This window comes from Populus alba, chromosome 19, assembly GCF_005239225.2.
Source record: "Populus alba chromosome 19, ASM523922v2, whole genome shotgun sequence".
In the NCBI taxonomy this organism is placed as follows: Eukaryota; Viridiplantae; Streptophyta; class Magnoliopsida; order Malpighiales; family Salicaceae; genus Populus; species Populus alba.
Genome location: NC_133302.1, coordinates 156,464 through 178,598, shown reverse-complemented (window position 1 = coordinate 178,598; position 22,135 = coordinate 156,464). Strand labels below are relative to the sequence as shown.

General features: G+C 34.2%; 2 protein-coding genes across 4 annotated transcripts; one reads left to right on the top strand and one right to left on the bottom strand.

Annotated features, from left to right (window-relative positions):
• Positions 1 to 11,694: 11,694 nt before the first annotated feature.
• Positions 11,695 to 12,666, bottom strand: LOC118050626 (probable manganese-transporting ATPase PDR2). Of its 2 annotated transcripts, none has more exons than XM_035061018.2 (3): positions 12,199 to 12,666; positions 12,019 to 12,111; positions 11,695 to 11,927 (listed from the first exon to the last, which is right to left on the bottom strand). In XM_035061018.2, exons 1-3 carry the CDS (start codon positions 12,448 to 12,450, stop codon positions 11,919 to 11,921), a joined length of 354 nt encoding a protein of 117 aa, XP_034916909.1. In that variant the 5' UTR covers positions 12,451 to 12,666; the 3' UTR covers positions 11,695 to 11,918. The 2 variants fall into 2 exon arrangements, with proteins under 2 accessions (XP_034916909.1, XP_034916908.1); XM_035061017.2 differs by having other exon boundaries at positions 11,695 to 11,894.
• A 1,318-nt stretch (positions 12,667 to 13,984) lies between these two features.
• Positions 13,985 to 17,258, top strand: LOC118050625 (disease resistance protein At4g27190-like). Of its 2 annotated transcripts, none has more exons than XM_073407072.1 (2): positions 13,985 to 14,123; positions 14,429 to 17,258. In XM_073407072.1, the coding sequence occupies exon 2, from the start codon at positions 14,467 to 14,469 to the stop codon at positions 17,185 to 17,187; it is 2,721 nt and encodes a 906-aa protein (XP_073263173.1). In that variant the 5' UTR covers positions 13,985 to 14,123; positions 14,429 to 14,466; the 3' UTR covers positions 17,188 to 17,258. The 2 variants fall into 2 exon arrangements, with proteins under 2 accessions (XP_073263173.1, XP_034916906.2); XM_035061015.2 differs by having other exon boundaries at positions 14,005 to 14,123; positions 14,453 to 17,258.
• Positions 17,259 to 22,135: the final 4,877 nt, after the last annotated feature.

The following is a 22,135-nucleotide window of genomic DNA, read 5'->3' as shown; positions in this document are numbered from 1 at the left end:
ATTATAAAACGGAAGGCTCTCTTAGCCATTATCCACGTTCCTAAGGCACCTGACATACAGTTGGTTGAACCACCCAATTACAAGGCTGCCCTTAAAATTCCTGTGTGGCTACAGGCCATGAAAGCAGAAGTTGATGCCTTACATACTCAAGGTACTTGGAGTTTAGTTTCATTGCCAGCAAACAGGAACCTTGTTGGCTGTAAGTGGATTTTTAAGATCAAGAGACATTCTGATGGTTCTATTGCCAGGCACAAAGCAAGGTTAGTTGCTAAGGGCTTTAGTCAGGAACCTGGATTGGACTATGGGGAGACATTTAGTCCTGTAGTCAAACCTACCACAGTCCGGTTAGTTTTGGCTCTTGCTGCACATTTTAACTGGTCTCTATGACAGTTAGATGTCAAAAATGCATTTTTGCATGGTATTTTCCAAAAGGAAGTCTATATGTCTCAACCTCCCGATTTTGAAGATCTCAATCATCCTCAACTCGTCTATAAACTGCATAAATCCCTGTATGGCCTCAAACAGGCTCCTTGTGCTTGGAATGACAAGTTTACTCAGTTCCTTCCTTCTTTGGGTTTTGAAACCACTTATTCTAATTCTTTGTTATTTGTCAAACATGCTGGTCATGAGATTGTGGTGCTACTTCTCTACGTGGATGATATTATTATCACTGGGAGTGCGTCTGGTGTGATTCAACAAGTCATTGGTGCTCTTACTTCTGAATTTGATCTCACAGATTTAGGCTCCCTCCATTATTTCTTGGGCATCCAAATTACTCACACTACTACTGGTTTATTTCTGTCCCAAACCAAATACGTTGAAGACTTGTTAGCTAAATCTGAAATGAGTGAGGCTAAATCCTGTGATACTCCTTGTCTACCTTATCATCGACTCCTCAAAGATGATGGGGAGCCTTATCCCAATCCTCAGCTGTACAGAAGTCTTGTAGGAGCTCTGCAATACCTCACTTTCACCAGGTTGGATATTGCTTTCTCTGTCCATCAAGTCTGCCAGTTTATGCAGCACCCTATGATGTCTCACTTTACTGTTGTTAAATGAATCCTACGATACCTAAAAGGCACTCTTAAGTTTGGTCTCTCCTATACTCGAGGCGAGTTACAGTTAAAGGCTTTTAGTGATGCTGATTGGGCTGGGGATCCTAATGACAGGAAATCTACTACTGGTTTGGTGGTCTTCTTAGGTAACAATCCCATTTCGTGGTCCTCTAAGAAGCAACAAATTGTTTCTCGATCTTCCACCAAAGCTGAGTATCGTGTCTTATCCTTCACCTCAGCTGAGTTGGATTGGATAAAAAAATTATTAGCCTTTCTGCACATTTCGTTACCTGGCGTGCCTGTTCTCTTTTGTGACAATCTGTCTGCCATTGCTTTGTCTTTCAATCCTGTTCAGCATCAAAAGACTAAGCATATCGAAGTGGATGTTTATTTTGTCCGTGAAAGAGTCTCACGTCAACAACTCTCGGTGTAGTTTGTGTCTTCCCAAGAGCAGTTTGTTGATATCCTTACAAAAGAGCTGAGTGCTCCTCTGTTTCACACTCATTGTTGCAATCTCACGCTTAGTTCCTGACCACTTGATCTTGCGGGGGGATGTTAGAGTATATTAGAGTACATTGCTTCAGATTGTGACACTTGTCACAATCTTAATATAGTGGATAGTTAGTTAATTAGCACAAGTATGTTAGTCTGTTTTGAACAGATATATAAACACAACTATCTCGTGATATATAAAAAATGCAAAATAAGAACAATTATTCAGTATTCTCTGCTACTCCTATCTCTCTGTTTCTTCTTTCTTTCTGCAGAATTATAGATCATATTAATCAATTGACACAGCTTAACAATCAATCCGTCAGGCTAAAGTGAACTTGTCCATAAGTTCTGTTCATCATGTTGCTGTTATTTCGTCCACTCAAAATGATGTTGTTACTGTTACGTTTCGTCAACTTGTTCCACATCATCTTAGATAAAAACAAGCCAAGAATTAATTTTTAAAACACCCTTAATCTTTAAAAAACTATTACTCTTTTTTTTTTTATTGTAATCGAAGAAATATTATTAAGGAGATGGCAAACTGGAAAAACAAGAAAACAATTATCTTGGTTGCATGAAAATTAAAAATAACAAAGCAAAACAAAAACGAATACAAATGAGAGTGTTCTAAACAAAACAGTTCTACATGAGGGTCCATTCAAAAATTCTTTATGGACCTTTGAAAGGGTCAAAACCTCCATGCATAAAGTTAGCTTTAAAGGTCTTCAGCCATAGACGAAGACGATGGAGAATTTACTCAAGGGTTGAATTCCAATAAAGCAATTGATTCTCAAAGACCAATTTATTTCTAACTAGTCAAATACCCCTAAAATATTCCATGACGTATTAATTGCTAGACTTTGAAATTTTCCTTCACAATTTCATTCCATTAATTAGGTTAACATTTGACCAATACTTTTCCACATGCACCATTAAATACCTAACGAATTATGACTGACCACTTGTGTTTCAACAATACAAAAAAACAAATTGTTTTTTTTAGAAGCAATTAAATTTATATTTTCTAAGGAATCCTCTTCTACACAAGACCCTACATAATACCCTGTTAGTGATTGTACTTCATTATTTCACACCATTTAGTTAATTCCTCCAAACACTCATGTTAAACTTACAAGGCAATAGAACTATTACTAATTATACCTATACTCATTATTCAACCTCTCCACCTTCTATTCCTTCTCCATTTTCTTTCTTTTCTCTTTTCTACAATTCTATAGGGTAGAACACCTTAATTCATAGTTTTTTTATTCTGAAGAGAAAACTCTGTCATGGTTTATCTCCACCTCAAAGGCTGCTTGTAAAATACTAATCTCCTCCCACAAAAATACACCTCTTGGTAACCAAACTCCCTGCATAAACTCAATAGTTTCAACCTTAAAATTTCCTCTGTTCCACATTACCAAAATCCACCAAGACAACTATTAATTAATTCACAGCCTAATCACCAATCTCCCTATCCAATTGCTTTGTAATGTCTACTGTTAGAACCGCCAGATCTTAAGCACTTATAAATCCCAGAAACTGCCCAGCATTTAACATCTCTTGCACCTCATCATCTTTCCCATTCTTTTATGGTACAGACACGTCACTAAGATGAGTGAAACGAGCGTTTCCTTGTCTGATGCCAGACTCAAGTGAGCTTGAACCATCCTCTTCCCCTTCTACCGTATCGTTTTCTAAACTGTCAGCTGATGAAAAGACTTTAACCTTCCTCTTCCTTCTCTGTAAAAATCATAGGGTGAAATATATGCAGAGATGTTGAGCGTTGTTCTTCTGATAGTTGAGGACTGTCAAGAGGCACTAATTCATGGGATGGGCTGTGTCGTGACTCTCAACATTTGATTCTGATGGCACCTCCTAGATACTGTTTTTGTTTAGCAGTTTCCGTAGTTGAAACTTAATTCCAAACACCCCTGAAATCTTGTAGTGGTGATCTTCCCTCCAATATTTCCGGAACAGAATTTCAACAGGAACATCAGAAACAGCTGTTTTACAGATTTCCAAATCCCTGTTGTTATGCGAACAGCTAATCACATCCACAATCAACGCCAAATGTGCACAGTTTTTAGTTGCTATCTCGTCAGCATTTTCAACATCAAAGTGTCAGCAGTACTAGTCTCTGTTTCACTCTCATCTTCCTGCTTCATCAGATCAAAAGCTGCCATACTGTACTCAATAGCTTCAGATACTAGATAATGCAGAGGATCCAATTCCTGCAATTTGAGCTTATAATCTTTCCAATTTAACCACAAAGTGAAGCCGTGTTCCAATTAAAAGATCAATATGACCAAGATTGCTATACCCCAAATTGATTTTGTCAAAACCTATAGCTCTACCGTATGCTGATATAATCTTGTTGTTGCTCGAAACATTCCAAACAGTTATTGGCAAATCAGTAGCTTCAGTCCAGGCAAATCAATCAATTGGACCATCTGTATAAATTCTATGTGATGCACCCATAGAACAAAAACCCGTTAATTGAACTCCATTGATAATTAACACCTTCATTTATCACTCCTACCAAGCTATTCTTCATCCATGCAACCTCCTCCTCTGCTGGATCATGTGTTATAAAGTGTGCAGCCACTGGTTGAACAACAGGGACTTCATTAATAGTCTCATTTTGGATGACAGGGACTCCGTTGATATCCTCTGTTTGAATTTTTTTCTGCGCACAACCATAGCATAACTTCTGCAGTCTCGCTCCCTCACTGGTACTAATTCACGTTGAACATGGTTTTTTAATCGGAATCCGATGCGTTGAATCTTTATTCACATGTTGAAACCGCTTCAAATTTGCACGTAGACGATAAGACCTAAACCATACTCCATAAAGCTTTCCAGGGAGCTCCTGTTGCGAAGAATCTGTTTTCATTGTAACAAAGCCAAATCTCCGTACCTGTTAAAAGCTAAACCGGTTTCTTCTGTTGTTTCTTCGTGATATGTACATAACAATCACTACTCCATATTCGTTAAAAGTTCTGCGGTGGATTTGATAATCTACCCAACAGAGGAATCGCTCAAAGTAAATCTGAGACAGTGGTGTCTGAGGCAAGGTAGATGGCAGCAAGGTAGTTGTGTGGTTGGATTTTGATTCTGTAATTAGTTTAGTAGTTTGAGCTTTCGTAACAGTACACACCTTTAGGATCAAGACTGGATCTTTTTTTGGAATCATTCAAGATCCATAAACCATGCTTTAAAACGTTGACAGAACGCCTAACTTTGAGCTTTCTAACTAAGCAGGGATGCTCTTATGCCCCTCCTCCTTCATTGACCACTTGACTCTACAATCTATTCAATTGCGGCTCTTTTGTTTTAGTCACCATATTTGCTTTACTTCTCTCACTTATCTTTGTCAGAGTGTTCGTGTAGAGTTTATGAGAGGAAAGAAAGAGATGAGTATTTTTAGAATATTAATTTCAAAGGAATTATTCTAGCAAATCAAGCCTCTCTTTGTTTTTGTATAATTTTTATGAATTGAATTTTATTTGAAATTTAAATTAATATTTTAAAAAAATCAAATTCAAAAATTGATATTCAACCTTGATATGCAACCTTGAATTGAATTGTATTCATAAAATTTATGTAATTCAATAAATTAGATAATATTATTTCCATGAAAAAAATCTATATCTTGTTTTAGAATTAAAAAAAATATATATCCATTATATTCTTAAACACTGTTCGGCATTGCGTTCCAAACGGTGTTTTGCCTAAATTCAATTTTTTTTTTTTTTTGCTAAAATTGAGTTCGGTTTGTACTTTTTGGATCGTTTTGATGTGCTGATGTCAAAAATAATTTTTAAAAAATGAAAAAACATCATTGGCATATATTTCGGCACGAAAAGCTATTTGAAAAGCAACCGCTACCACACTGCCAAACACGCTCTAATCTTCACTACTAAAAGCATCTTTGTACTTTTAAATTTATAGTTATTCTTAAAAAAAAAAAAAAAAAACTCCGAAAATCAAAAATCAAAACCCACAAATCAAAATTCTCTCAAAGAGAAACTTTTCTCATTCTTTTGAGTTTTAAATAATACCCATTGAAGGAAAAAATCGTGGAGATTGCTGGATGCTCTTCTGGTTTCAGTTCCTCCTCTAATGTGTCTGGGCTAAACTTGGTATTTTCAACTTCTCTTTCTTTCTACAGTTTAGTGTTCTTTCTTATGTTATGCTCTCTCTGTTTCCTAAGAAAATGACTAACGAAACTGTTTTTAGTGAAGTTTAGTGTTGAAACTGACATTTTATTGGAAGTTAATTTGAAATGAAATGAGAAAGTACATTGGAGTTAGAAAGTAGGAGACTTTTTTAACATAAATCATGAATGATGAACGTAAACCCTATTGGTTAATTCAATTTTACTCTTTTGTACTGAACATTGGCCTTTTCTTGCCTAACCAAGTATCAAATACTATACAGTTCCTATTCCTAGTTTGCATTGAGGGCCTGTAGAAGTCTGAACTGCCGATACCGGAGCCTTAGATATTTTCAATTCTATATGCCCTGTTTACTTATTTGAATTAACTGTAGTGTTTGACAGCAAGCTTTTCCTTGCTGGGATTTTGGATATCGATTTATTCTTCAATGTTGCAGTACCATCTGACTCCAGAGGTTACTTGTATTTCCTTGAACAGATCATTTTTTAGCTGCGCAATTCTTATCTCTTGTCTGAGAGGTCCGAAATCAATCTTTGGTACTAAGAACTGTTCAATCAGTTCATCAATTTATAATTTAAGGTTTTCTGAGTAAAGTTTTAAATAGGTTTTTCTTCTCTCAAAGTAAGGAAGTGGATGGTGCTATTGTCCTGTAAAATCCGAAAATCTAGTTTCCAATTGCTGAAAGAAGATTCTTATGGCCATGGTGGCGCTTTTTGCATTATTAGAGATCGAGGTTGAAACTTATTTTTCATTTGTCTCATATCATGGAGGAGTTGCTTTATGTATAGAAATTGATATAAGTAGTAACCCTCCAGAAATCTAAGACATGAATTTCTATGTTATCAACTGTCTTACTTGACAAGTGCTTGTATTTTCAATCTGAATGCTCTGATTTCAGAGATGGGAACATGGAATGGCTTCATTTGGGAATGGTCCTTATAATGGAGGAGGAGACTTTGGGACTAGGGAAAGGTAAAGGAAAGGGAATTATTGCAATTTCTATAATAGATCTCTTTAAGCCAAAATTAGTTTTTTGTTAACTTTGGGCATTCACTTAGTGTACACCTCTCTAATTGTTCATTGATGTTTCTACCGTCTACTGCTACAAACAATGATGTCGTTAGCTTAATCTACTGCTACTGTCTACCAACTTTGGCTTGCATAATATTTTTCTCATTGCGTGTGTACACATTCAATTCTTTCATCTAGATTATTTAAGCATTTATTCTTACTTATTCTGATATGATCCTTATTAACTCTTCTTTCATTGCCTTGCCTTAGTAGCTCGTCTAAAACCATGATAATTCTCGAAGTATTTGAGATTTCTCCATATAATTGGCTTATTATGATCTGCTGCAAAAGTGATCAATGCCTGCTTCTGATTCAAGAGCAAGAAATCCTTAATCATCTGGAGAGAACGATGATGTCTGAAAATCAGACTTGTTACTTTCGAAAGAAGCCAACGATAGAAACTCACAGGTATCGGAGAATTTATTCTCATGGTCATTCGTTTCATCCTCTGAGGCACCAACTCTTTCATTATCATCCTCTGTTTCGCTGACACTTGCTGGATTCCATTGAACTAGGCATGAAGATAATTTCAGAACTACATCATAAAACCATTTCAAATAATATCTTACATCATTAATTTTTCAGTTTCGCAACACAAATTTTTAAGGCAAGAAACCATTCAGTTCGTAAAAACAATACGACCACCAGACTGGGAAGTTAGACGTTGCCTGCCTGTTTTGCTCACAAAGTCAGCTTATGCTATTATGATCTACTTGTAATATTTTGAATATAGTTATCAATGAATATTTATTTTTAATTATTTTTATTTTTGATGTTGATAAATATTATATAACAAAAAAAAACATATGATATTTTTAATTATAACATCAGTGAATAAACTAATAAAATAAGTTTAAATTTATATTTTTTTAAAAAATTCACAAATTAATTATATAATAAAATATCTAAAAAAATACAAGGAACTACAAATAAATTCAAAAAAATCTACAAATATTTTTGAAACTTTTTAATATCACAAAGAAGTTTGTTTGGTAAGATATATAAAAAGAAAAAGAAAAAGATAAGGTATATTATGGAAACATGGCATCAGAATATCTGTAAATATATTACTGGGAAGCCTAACTTCTTAATCAAAAGTAAAAACAAAAGGTACAGTCGACTCCCAGTCAAAGTCTTCCTTGGAAAAGAGCTCCCAGGCATTGAAAAAAGGTTCGTGGAAATTGAGGGATTGGTTATTTCTTGAAAAATGGTTTTTAAAAAACTAGTTTTAAATTATTTTTTTTGGTGCATTTTTGTTATTAGAAAAGTTGATTAATAAGAAATATTTTTCAGTCAATAAAAAATACTTTTCAGTTACAGAAAAAATTTGACTTGGTTTTCAGGAAAGTGTTTTTCTTTTATTTTGAACAGAAAACACTTTCTAGAAATTGTGAAAAATTTAGAAAAGTCATTATTTGCTGATTATATCAAATTTGATCCTCAAACTTTTGATTGTTATATATATTTTGTTTTGAATATTTATTTTTCAATTTCATCCCTTAAAATTTAATTTTTATATTAAATTTGATCCTTATTTTTATAATTGTTATTTGCTTTTCCCTTATCTTTTTTTAATTAAAATTTTTTATTTATCAAATTTTGTTCTCATTCTTTTCATTGTTACTTATTTTATTTGAAATAATTTATGAAAAGTTAATTATTATTATTATTTTAATTTCATCTTTTAATTTTTTTATTTTTTAGATTTAATATCTATTATTTTGATTATTATTTATTTTATTTAAGATAATTTATGAAATTATTTTTTTTTTCAATTTCATTCTCATTCAACTTTTTAATTTGTAAGATTTGTTCCTTATTACTTTAATAAACTTGAAAAAAATAAAACATTAATAAGTTATTTTCCAGTTCATTTTCCATGACATAACCAAACACTAGAAAGTGTTTTCCAACTTATTTTTCATTACACTATCAAATATTGAAAAATAATTCACTTTCCCGAAATTTATTTTTCAAAAAAAAAATTACTTTCCAGCAAACAGACAGGGCCTTCTACCATTTGATTTTAAGAGTATCAGATTAGACCCAATCATGGTTAGACTGGCAAACCAAACCTCCCCATCAACCTGGTTGATAAAATAGACCATAAACTTCATATAGTTCTCAAGAAAAACTTTGCACGTTACCTTTTTATCTCTGGTAATTATTGCATTACTAATAATCTGCAAGAAGTCATATTCTGTCTCTGAAACAATATTGGCTCTACTAATCTTCAGGCGTCAGTCCAATCTACTAACAAAGAGAGAAGAAAAAATCATTTCCACTAAACTTGTAATATTTATATTTTAGTTTTTTAATTTATTATTCTTTGTAATATTTATATTATCAGTTTAATTCTCTGCCACTTGTTCAACATGGAAATCACTTGCACATCTGTATACAGTCCAGATATTCACACATAAGAAAATCGCCAAAGCCTCATGCCGACCTTTCGTTTCTTCCATGTCCATTTTGTTGTGCCCTTACGTAAGATCCATGTTCCTCGGACTTATCTCTTCGAAATACCCATACTATCCCCGTATTCCTCCCAAATCTCCACAACTTTCCTGTTACAACGGCTATGTAATATCTCACAACAAGAAGGGCAAAATGTTGAACTAGATAAACCATGGAAAGCGACCCAACCCAAGCTCTCTTTTTATTCCCAACGCATTTCTCTGTCGGGCATTTTCCAATCTGTGTCCTCCCTTGTCTTTTCACATTAGCCCCTCTCAGTTTCAAGCTCAGATTTCTCTCCCCCAGAGTTTCTTCTCTTTTCTTTTTCTCTTTTCCTGCTCTTGTTTTTTATTATTTAATCCTTGTCCTCCCTTGTGTTTGTTTCAAGCTTGTCTCTCTTTCGTCCTTCGATTTATTTTTGTTGATCTCCTTGCTTTTCTTTTTTCTCGTTTAAAATCATTGGTTTTGGCCTTTGATGCATCTCTCTCTCTCTGTTTTTTCTTTCTTTGAGCTCTGTTTATCATTCTTTTCTTTTGAGCTCAAAAGCATTCCCATTGTCTAAACTCTTATTTTGTTACAAGCATGAGGCTTAATGCAATTATATTATAGTCCTTATAGTTTGTAAACATTAATTAATAAATCCTTATAGTATAACAAATAACTAATTAGTCCTTATCATTTAAGAGATTATAAAGCAATGATTGGCCAATGACCATTGGTGACCATCTTCAGTTTAATATCATTATTTTTTCCCCTCAAACTCTCACTTCAATTTTTATTCTTTTTCCAATTTCTCAAGAAATAAATCAAGAAAACATATAGAATTGATGAAAGATATAAATTATTAACGATTTAAATGGAGAAATGATTGTTCAATTCATGCGATGATAATTCTTTATAAAAATTAAAAATATTTTATCATATATATTTATAGTAATAACAAAAAACTAGCAATGCAATACAAGAGCACCTTCCTAGTCTGGGCCAGGTCAGCTGTTAGTGACAGACTATAAAAAAACAAGTTGGAACACAGCTTGCAGCTTCCTTTTGCTAAAGTTGTAAAGTTGCTCACGAATCGCAATGACTCTAATAGCCACCTGCTATTGAATTGTTTTAATGTGATAATATATATATATATATATATATATATAATAAAAATCAAAAATATTATTTTAATATATTTTTAAATAAAAAATATTTTAAAAAAATTACAGTTAGCATATTCTATATTTTCAGAATAAGCTTTATCAATAGGCGTGGGTCCACACGCTAACTAAAAGCATGTTTGGCAGTGTGGTAGTAATTGTTTTTCAAATAGTTTTTCATGCCGAAATACATGCCAATAATATTTTTTATTTTTTTAAAATCATTTTTGATATCAGTACATCAAAACGATTCAAAAAGTACAAACCGTACTCAATTTTAACAAAAAAAAAAAAATTGAAATTTAGCCCAACACAAGTTGAAACGCACAGCGTGTCTGGTATGGTCAGACATTTATTTTCCTGCTTTATTTCTTGTTTTAGTCATTAAATAAGTGACTTGTTTATGTTTCTTAGATAGGAATCCTCATGCTTTACTACATAGGAATCCAACTGGTTAGCAATAACACAAGCCGATATAAATATGCTTGTGGTATTTCAATGGAATATGACCAAATTATTATGAATAATGTGCTGCCTTTTACTTTGAGAGTGAGATGCTTTCCTCATCAGGGAGTGTGATTCCTTAAAACTCTAGTGTGATGTTTCGGTTCTCATTCTAGAAGTGATTCCTTAAAACCCCAGTGTGATGTTCCGGTTCTTATTCTTGAAGTGATTCCTTGGATCTATTAGTGTTAGTAGTTTTGTTTCTTTTTTCTTAAATTTATATACTCTCAGACTTGGGTTTTCAATTTCTAAAGCCCTAAAACATTATAACCTGCAACTCCAGCAGTAAAACAAATCAACTACAAACTTCCACAGGATTACCAAATGTAAGTTGTAACTTTTGCAGTCGAATCTAGGTCAACCATCCAGTGCAAAGCTCATTTTTTAAATCATGCAATACTTTTGAAAAAGTCATATGACATTAGAAACAAGCATATTTGCAAAATGATGATAATGGCATTTTTAAACATGACATAAAAAGGTTAACAGAAGTTTATTAATTTAAACTTTTTGATTAGGACATTGTCCTGATTTAATTCAACTTGAGACACTATGTCGACCAATCAATGTAGACCAACCCTCCACTACCAAAGTTCAGAAAAATCACAAGATCCCATCGATAAAAACTCCAGCCAGATGACCCAATTCCTCACCATGAAATTTCAGGAAATGATTTTTGCCCTTTTGAGCATTTGTTCCCATTCAAAATATATGAAATTAAATGAAAAATATTCCACCATACCAGCACATGCATTGCATTCAATTCTATCCTTAACTCCCCTGAAAAAACAATTAGTGAAGTGAATCCATTTTTAGCTTTCATCCAACCTTCATCCTCACCACCTCAAAAATCATCCAACTTTCATCAAATCCACTTACAACAAACTACATTTCCCTAGCAGCTCAAATACCATCACCACCATGAGCATACAATTCTTCTATCATTCTATAGCTGATATCATTTTTCACTCCCCCGAAAAAACAATCTGCAAAATGAATCCATTATTATCCTACATCAACTAACGAACATCCAATTATCAGTCCAATCTACCAACATAGAGAGAGAAAAAATCATTGCCACTTAAATAATAATAAAAAAAAAACCCTTACTTGTTGACGAATATGCAATGGCACAACTTCTTTAGAACCAGAAAACTTCGCCGGCGTAACTTTACATGAATCCGCAGCATAAATATCATTAACCTAAACACAAAACCCCCAAATCACAAAACAAAACCCTAACCAAAGCCCCAAAATCCAGAACCAAACATACGCAAACAGCCATATTACCTTACTATACTGAACAAAGCACTTGAAATCAACAGACCAGGCAGTGAAAAGCAAAGCCAGAACATGAATCGAAACGAGTCCGCCAAGAACAATTAAAGCATCAACAATGTCAATGCTCGGCACAATAGTGACCATCCAAATCGCATACATAATTGCAAATGGCAAAATATCTAATCTCCATGGCCATTTCTTCTTCCTTATCAAATCCACTCTCTCCACTACTTTCCCTCCTACATTAAACCTCAACACCATCGCTGTCCAGGATCGGATTAAACCCTGATCAGTCCAAAAAACTAGAATTAGAACCAGAAAGCGCAAGGCATGGTGGTAATGGGGCTGAGAGAGCGGTGCCTGAGAGGAGATCGGAATCGGTTGCGATTCAGAGTGTTGAGTTGTGATTCAGTCGGGTTAGTGGAGGAAACTCCCTAAAGCGTAAAGTATTGATCGCAGTAACGAATTTGAGACAACATAAATAAAGCACCCACAGTTTGAGGCTTAAAGAAATTATATTATAGTCCTTATAGTTTGTACACATTATTAATTAATCCTTATAGTATAATAAATAACTAATTAGTCCTTATCATATAAGAGATTATAAAAGCAATGATTGGCCAATGACCAATGGTGACCATCTTCAATTTAATATCATTATTGCTTCTCAAAATCTCATCTAAATTTCAAATCTTCTATTTATTTTTTATTTTTCTAATTTCTCAAGAAATAAATAAAGAAAACATATAGAAATGATGAAAGAACTAAATTATTAACGATTTAAATGGAGACATGATTGTTTAATTCATACGTGATGATAATAATTTTTTATAAAAATTAAAATATTATTTATAAAATGGAAGTATAAATAATTTGTTAATAACTTAATATTATAAATTTTTTATAAGGTTACGAGTTAATTTTTATTTTTAATTGGATTAAACCGGATTAATTTAAATCTAGTTTTAGTTAAATCTCTAATTAACTCACAGACTAATTTTAATTTTATAATTATACCTCAAGAACACTAGGAAGGTGAGATGAGATAAATAATGTAGCTAGCAAGGCTTTGGAATTTTACATACTTTATGTGCATATATAGTTGCAAATTTGAAAATAACATTTGTTATTAATTAATTGTGTTTGGGTGCCCAATTCCTTTGATTTAACTTTTAATTTTTTAAAACTTATTAAAGAGTGTTTGGATCTGCAATTATGTGTGGGAAAATATTGCTTGAGCCATTAACAACAATATCTCATTATTAAAGGGATCGTAAGCAACTTCCAATTATGGGCAAACAACATTACTAGAAATTAACCCTGTCTTCTAGACCTGACAGAGATTCATTCCATTGTCTAGTCTCAGAACAACATGCATGCATGGAGAATATATACTCTCTTTTTTATTATTATTGCTTTAACCCTCAATCGACATTCATATTCTCCAGGAATTAAGCTCTCTCTGATGAAAACTTTGCTCATAAACCAACCCAAATTTCATAAGAAAATTGCTCATAGGTGCTGGAGGGATCACAAGGGATTTGCACAGGTGAGCTGTTAGTGACAGACTAAAAACAAGTTACAGTGTACTAATGAGCTTTTTCAAAGCTTGAACACACCTAACCCAAGTCCAATAATTGGCTTCTTTTGTTGAAGTTTTTTATTATATGCAGCACTAATCGAAATTAATTAATTAATTAAATTAAATTAAATTAAAAGGAACTATGAACTATCAGTAAAGCTGTTGCTGTCTTCCTTCCTACCTTCCTAGCAACTTCTTTCTTGTCAAACAATACAACTATTCTCCTTTCCTCATCATTGAACTAGCTTAACCTATACTCTTCTCTGATCTGTGCTTCTTCTTCTTCTTCTTCTTCTGAATACTGCCTCAGCAAGCCAGCACTTGAAGAACATCGATCAATAGCTGAATCCAGGTATATTATTCTTTGTTCTTCACATGATAATATTTTTTCGATCTTTTAAGTGCCAAAACAAGTTGAAGAAATTTTATTGAGAAACTTTGGAGTTAGGATCATATTCTATAGTTGCCAAAACAAATTAAATTTGTCTTTCTCAGTTTCTATAATCCTTAAATTCATTGTTTTTTCTTTGTAATTTCTCTACTGTTTTTAACTTGTTATTTCAGTTTCAACCTTCCCTTTTACAATTAATGTAACCTCCATTAATTTATATTCAATATTTTGACCCTGATCGATCCATTTTGGCATCATGTTGACAGATCCTTTTCTTTTCTTTTCTAAAGAGCCACTGATCAAAATGCTTCGACAGAATGATCCAGTTTTGCATCATGATGACAGATCTTTTTGGGAATATGTTGAAAAGATGGATGATGGTCGCATGAGGTGTAAGTTTTGTGGGCAATTTTTTGCCGAACGTACTTCCATTACGAGGATCAAACACCACTTGTCAGGAAGGAAACGTGGTGGTGCTCAAAATTGTGCACAAGTGCCTCAACATGTCCGGGATGCAGCCCTTGCAGCAATTGATGGCCCTCCAGCAAAAAAACGTAAAACTGTAGCAGGCTCAAGCAATAACGAGGTCACGAATGCAATTTCAGCTTCAGCACAACAACAGAACAATGAAATGATGATGTCACATCAACGAGAAGATCTTTCGCTCGAAGATTGGATGGCTAGCATCACTGCTGAAGACATGGAGCTTCTGGAGGGAGGTAGCTTTCATGAGAGGCCATCATTTAATCAAGCTGATGAGCCTCGAGGAGATCCATCTCAAACAACAAATGATCAACTCTGTTCTCCATCAGTAAACAATGATGTCATCGTGAATGATACACAGAACGTAGTTGGAGTTCAGGGCATGGAACAAGTTGGGGAGGAAGAGAGATTTTGTTCGCATTTAGACATGGACAATAGCATGGAAAACACTGGTGAAGGATCTGTTCAGCATGTTGACAGAATTGTCTCTCCTTGGAGACACGCGATTGATGAAAATTATAGTAGAAGAGGTGCAACAGATAGATTAGTGCAGCCTGGCGTAGGCGCAAGCTCTTGTGGAGGCAATGTGAATCATAATGCCATTTCAACCAGTCCACAAGGGCAAAACAATGAAGTCGACAATTTGACAGGAGATGCAACTTTCTTAATAAAGGATGATGGGATTGCAGGAGTAGCGCAGCCTGGCGCAGGAACTAGGTCTTCTGAAGCGCCTACCAGAGGAACTCCTCTACCTACTGGCTCTACAAAGCTAGTGGGTCGAGCATTTGAAGAGAATAAGAATGTGATATGTTCTTGGTTGATGGATGATGAAGTCTCAACCATTAGCATTTATGGGATGGGGGGAGCTGGTAAAACCACAATGCTGAAACATATCCATAATGAGCTTCTACAAAATGCAAAAATTTCTCATTATATGTACTGGGTGACCGTGTCTCGAGATTTCAGCATTTATAGATTGCAAAATCTTATTGCTAAATGTCTTGCTTTAAATCTTTCAAACGAAGATGATGATCTAATACGTAGAGCTATCAAATTGTCACAAGAGCTAATGAAGAAACAAAGATGGATTCTCATTTTAGATGATTTGTGGAACTCTTTTGAGCTACATGAAGTGGGGATTCCCGTCACATTGAAAGGATGCAAGCTGATTATGACAACTCGATCAATAGAGGTTTGGCGACAGATGAATTGCCGAAACAATGTCAGAGTGAATCCTCTTTCTGATGGAGAGGCTTGGACTTTGTTCATGGAGATACTTGGACATGACACACGACTTCCTTCGGAAGTGGAACAAATTGCAAAATCTATCACAAGGGAGTGTGATGGTTTGCCACTAGGAATTAAAACAATTGCTGGAACCATGAAGGGGGTAGATGACATCCACGAATGGAGCAGTGCTTTAGAGGACCTCAGACAATCAAGAGTTACGCAAGATAAAGTGGAAAAGGAGGTATTTCAGATATTGAGATTTAGTTACACCCACCTAAGTTCAGCTCTGCAACAATGTTTCTTGTACTGTGGATTATTTCCTGAAGACTTTGTGATCCCTAGAGAGAATCTGATAGATTATTTGATTGATGAGGGAGTGGTAAAAGGGCAAAAGAGTAGAGAGGCAGAAATTCACAAAGGCCACACAATGCTTAATAGACTTCAAAATGTCTGCCTATTAGAAAGTGTCATTAGTGGTAATTCTGTCAAGATGCATGACTTGATTAGGGATATGGCCATCCAAATACTACAAGAGAACTGTCAAGCCATTGTTCAAGCCGGTGCACAATTAGAAGAATTGCCGGATGCAGAGGAGTGGACAGAGAAACTTACAACCGTTTCACTAATGCACAACCAAATTCAAGAGATTTGTTCCAGCCATTCAGTGAGGTGTCCAAATCTGTCAACCTTATTGCTATGTGACAATCATAGGTTGCGATTCATTGCGGATTCATTTTTCGAGCAAATGCATGGGCTCAAGGTCCTCAATCTGTCTGGAACATCTATTGAATGTTTGTCAAATTCTATCTCTGATTTGGTGGGCCTCACTTCATTGTTGCTCAAAGATTGTCGGAGGTTAAGTCATGTACCATCATTGAAAAAGCTCAGGGCACTGAAGAGGTTAGTTCTCTCTAATACTCCACTTGAAAAGATTCCTCATGGCATAGAATGTCTATCCAACCTGAGGTATCTAAGAATGAATGGATGTGGTGAAAAGAATTTTCCCGGTGGGATATTACCTAAACTCTCTCACCTACAAGTCTTGATACTAGAGGAACAGATTATTGATGGTAGTAAAATAGGTGGGGAAAGATATGCTCCAGTAACAGTTGAAGGAAAGGAAATAGGATGCTTGAGGAAGTTGGAAAGGTTGGAATGCCATTTTGAAAATCACTCTAACTACATGGAGTACCTCAACTCTCGGGTCTATCCACCAAGGAGATTCAAAATTGCCGTCTCGACTGTGGATGCATTGGTTTTACGTAAATGTTCCAGCATTTCTTCCGGTTTGTCTGTAATAGGTAAAATTTGATATCTCAATAGATTTGATTTAATTTTGATATCTCAATAATATTTTTAGATTTGATTTAATTTTGAAATTAATGCCAGCATTTCTTTCGGTTGTACGTAAATGTTCCAGATAATATACTGACATGCTTGTAACCATCTCTTGATTTGGCTTTTATGCAGTCCCTCTCTCCATTTTAGTATAGTACCTGACATTGCCTTGTGCCAATAATTGATCCGCCTGATTGCTGAATACTTTCTAAAATCAATGAATTGTCAGTAGCCTACGAATTGATATTTCGTCCTAAAATACCGTGTAAACTAATTACACGTTTGATAATTACATATAATGGACTATATAATACAATTATGACTTTTTATATTCTTATGTTTGATGATGTGATTTTTAAAATTATAATGTAATAGATCATTACGATTATATAATGACTTTTACATCTCAAGCATTATATAGAAAATCATGTAATAAACTATTATATGACGAAGAGTAATGTTATAAGGACATGATTGTAAGAAAACAAAATTATAAAGGCTTAAGTTCTGATTTTATAAAGTACAAGGACCAAAAAGCTTTCAAATAAGAACCAATTTATAAATAGAAATAAAATGCAAGGACTACAATAACTTAAATTATTTGATTGACACTATCAATATGCAGCCTGTTTGTGAGATAAAAGATTGTTTTTTTAAAATGTTTTTTAAATAATTATATATATAATATTAGTTAAAAAAAATAAAAATATTTAAAGTTTATATATTTTTGTTTTTTTAACTAATATTATGTATATATAACTCACTACTAATCGTTAATATTTTTATTTTTTTAATTAATATCATGCACATATAATCACTACTAATAATATCATTTTTCTTCTGATAAAGATTTTGTGGCAAAATGTTTTGTTTGGTTCTCATTCCTTTTTGCATCAAACATCCAGATTGGTTCAAATGAAATGTTCTTTATTTATATTGCCAGTTTATATATAACGAGCACAAATAATCTTTTTCAACTATTATTTTGTAATTAAAATTTAACATTATATATACATCCTATCAAATTTCTCCACCATGAACATCTAAAAAACATTATATTAATTTATCATTAAAGTAACCCAATAAAAGAATAGATCTACTCAGTGGTATAAGTCACCTTAAATCACCGACTAGTAATAAATTATTTTTTCAAAGTAGAATATACAAATACAGAAGAGAACATAAAGGAAAGATAGATAGTCCTGGATTCTTATTACATCCTCCAGTTATAATCAAATGAACAGAAGCAGCTTGCTCGAGGAAGTCGGAAACTTTGGAATGCCATTTCTCAAATCTCAAGCACTGGGCATATACAAAATTTTTGCCCGATTGTGGAACGAATAGGAATATAAGATAATGAACACAAATTTTCACACAAGTAAAGCACTCGGGTTTGAATCACTTCAGAATCAGCAGTGGAGATTTTCAGGTTTGTGCGATGTTTCATCATTGAAATATGCAACAGAACTGGATGTCATGATCAACAAACATTAAGGAATGTGATAGCATGGAGAGCTTGCTTTCATCTTCTTGGTCTTGTTGAGCTTCATCACCATTGCCATCTAATTTTTCTTCAGCTGCTTGACAATGACTAGCCATCTCCTCTACTCTTGAAAAATCCATGTAAAACCAAAAGAATGGTGGGGGTCGGTTGAAGAGTGGAAGAATCCTAATGCAAAGGATGTCCTTTTACACTTTGTGGTTTTGGGACCCCACTATGTTTCGCTACCAACGTCTTGGTGAGCATGTTTTAATTCCTTTCTCTGTATCTGCAACCACAACCACTCACAATTGATCTGTATGATTCCAAAGTAGTTTGTAACCTTGCTAGTCCGAAGTAGCTTTGTTTCTGTTTTTCTTGACTCAATCTCCTGTGTTCATTTGCAAAGTCACATCGCATGTTAGAAACAAGTTTATTTGCAAAATGACGATAATGGCAGTATTAAACATGACATAACAAAGGTTAACAGAAGTTCATTAATTTTAGCTTTTTTTGATTTGGACATTGCTCTGTTTTAATTCAACTTGAGACACTAAGTCGACCAATCTATGGAGACAAACCCTCCACCCCCCGTAAGTTTAGAAAAATCACAAGATCCAATCAATAAAAATCCTCACCTTGAAATTTCAGAAAATGATTTTCGCCCATTTGAGCATTTGTTACCAGAATATGCAATCAATTCTATCTCCAACAACATTTTTCACTTCTCCAAATACAAATAACACAAAATGCATCCATTTTTAGCCTACATCCAATCTTACACGAATCCGCAGCATAAATATCATTAGCCTAAACACAAAACCCCCGAATCACAAAACAAAAACAACTAAAGCCCCAAAATCCTAAAACAAACACAGAAAAACAGCTACATTACCTTCCCATACTTAGTAAAGCACTTGAAATCAACGGACCAAACAGTGAAAAGCGAAGCCAGAACATGAATCGCAACGAGTCCACCAAGAACAATTAAAGAATCAACAATGTCAATGCTCGGCAGAATCGTGACCATCCAAATGGCATAAAAAATTGCAAATGGCAAAATATCCAATCACCGTGGCCATTTGTTCTTCCTTATCGAATCCACTCTCTCCAATACTTTCCCTCCTTCATTAAACCTCAGCACCATCGCTGTCCAGGATTGGATTAAACCTTGCTCAGTCCAGAAACTCAAAGTAGAACCCTAAAGCGTAAGGCTTTGGTGGTAAATGGGTTGAGAGAGTGGTGCCTGAGAGGAGATCGGGATGTATTGCGACTCAGTGTGTTGATTTGTGACTCGGTCGGGTCAGTGAAGAAAACTCTATTAGGACACGTATTGATCGCAGTAACGAATTTGAGACAATATAAATAAAGCACCCAAAGTTTGAGTTTTTATAATTATTGTTTAGTCCTTATAGTTTGTAACGATTAATTTATTAATCTATAAAGTATATGTCATAATTAATTAGTCCTTATCATATTAGAAATTATTAAATAATGCTTGGCCAATGACCAATGTTGACCATCTTCAATTTAATATTTTTTTTTTCCCGAAAATCTCACCAATATTTTCCAATTTCACTTTCTTCTATTTTTTTCAATATATATATATATATATATATATATATATAGTATTGTTTAAAGAACTAAATTATTAACTATTTAAATTGAGACAAGATTGTTCAATTTATAACGTGATTATAATAATTCTTCTAGAAATATATATATATATAATATATATATATATATATATATATATATATATATAGTAATAACAATAACTAGCAATGCAATACAAGTAAACCTTTATAATAAATAATGACAGTTAACTTTCTAATATAATATTTATAAAAATGTAAGTATAAATAATTTGTTAATAACTTAATATCATACAATATTGTTTTTTTTTTATTATTAAGTCGCTAGTCAATCAGGTTTTTATCTTGGTTAAGCCTAAACAATTCTTTTTCTATTTTTTCTTTAATTTGAACTCATTTAAATCCCGAGTAAGTTAAGTTTCAAATCAAACATATGTTGGGTATACGATCAAAGTCCCACATTGGCTAAAAATGGGGAGGATCAAGTGTATATAAGGATGGACAAATATCTCCATTGGTATGAGGCCTTTTGGGGTATAGCCCAAGAGCAAATCCATGAGGGCTTAGGCCCAAAGTGGACAATATCATACCAATGTGGAGATAAGTGGTGTCCATAGTCCTTACAAGTGGTATCAGAGCCTTGCCCCGGAGTTAGCCATGATGGATGAATCCTCAGAATGCCGAACAAAAGGTGGTGGGCCCCAATCAAATCACGATGTAATCCGTGGATCAGCTCTATTGGATAGGCGGTGTGCTCCAGATGCTTCATGGACGTGTCCTGGCTCCAACACGGTGAAGTGGAGAATGAAGAATCCTGGTTGGTAGAGAGTGGACGGATGAATGATCGTTTGAGGGGAGGCTCGGTGGTCCTTTGTTCGAGGGGAGGATTGTTGGGTATACGATCAAAGTCCCACATTGGCTAGAAATGGGGAGGATCAAGTGTATATAAGGATGGACAAATATCTCCATTGGTATGAGGCCTTTTGGGGTATAGCCCAAGAGCAAATCCATGAGGGCTTAGGCCCAAAGTGGACAATATCATACCAATGTGGAGATAAGTGGTGTCCATAGTCCTTACAACATATACCCGAATAGGTTAAGAATTTTATATACTTTATGATCTCTTCCACTTGATCTCTCTTAGTATGCCATTGATTTCCTAATTTTTTAAACCTTTTTGATGATTCGTGCTTCCTTTTTTTCTTTTTATTGAATCGACTCAGGATAGGTCAGCTTGATAACACTGTTTTAAAACTTGATTCAACTTGCCGATTGACCTATGATTTAAGTGCCAGTAATTCTTGGAGTTGTTCATAACGGTTGGCCTTCAGTTTATTTGCTCTCTCGCTGTAAGGGCCCTGTCGGCTAAGATCAACACAAGGCCCGAAGTATATGGTTGTTCTGATACTACTGAATGATCTAAGAAATAGAAACAAAAGAATTACTGGCTTGCCTCTTTACTTTATTTAACTTAACTCTATTTGAAATATTGTGTGTGATCATGTAAAAATAAGGATGCTTAACGCATAAACAGTGGAATTCCTCCAGAAGTTTGGAGGAGAAGGAGCAACATTTTTATTCTAATAATTAAATAAAGCAACATGTTTCTGTTAAAAGCTGCATCTCGTCTTTCATACACACGCCAGTATAGTTTATTTGCTCTCTCGCTTTGAGATACCTGTCGGCTAAGATCAACATAAGGCTAAGAATTAGCTATATGGGCTGGAGATAATAATCAAGATGTGAGGTTACTTAGGGCAGTCTGATATATTCTCAATCAAGTCCAATAATTTTGGCTTCTCCTTCTTTTGTTGAAGTTCTTAATTATATGAAAAGCAACTTGCCAT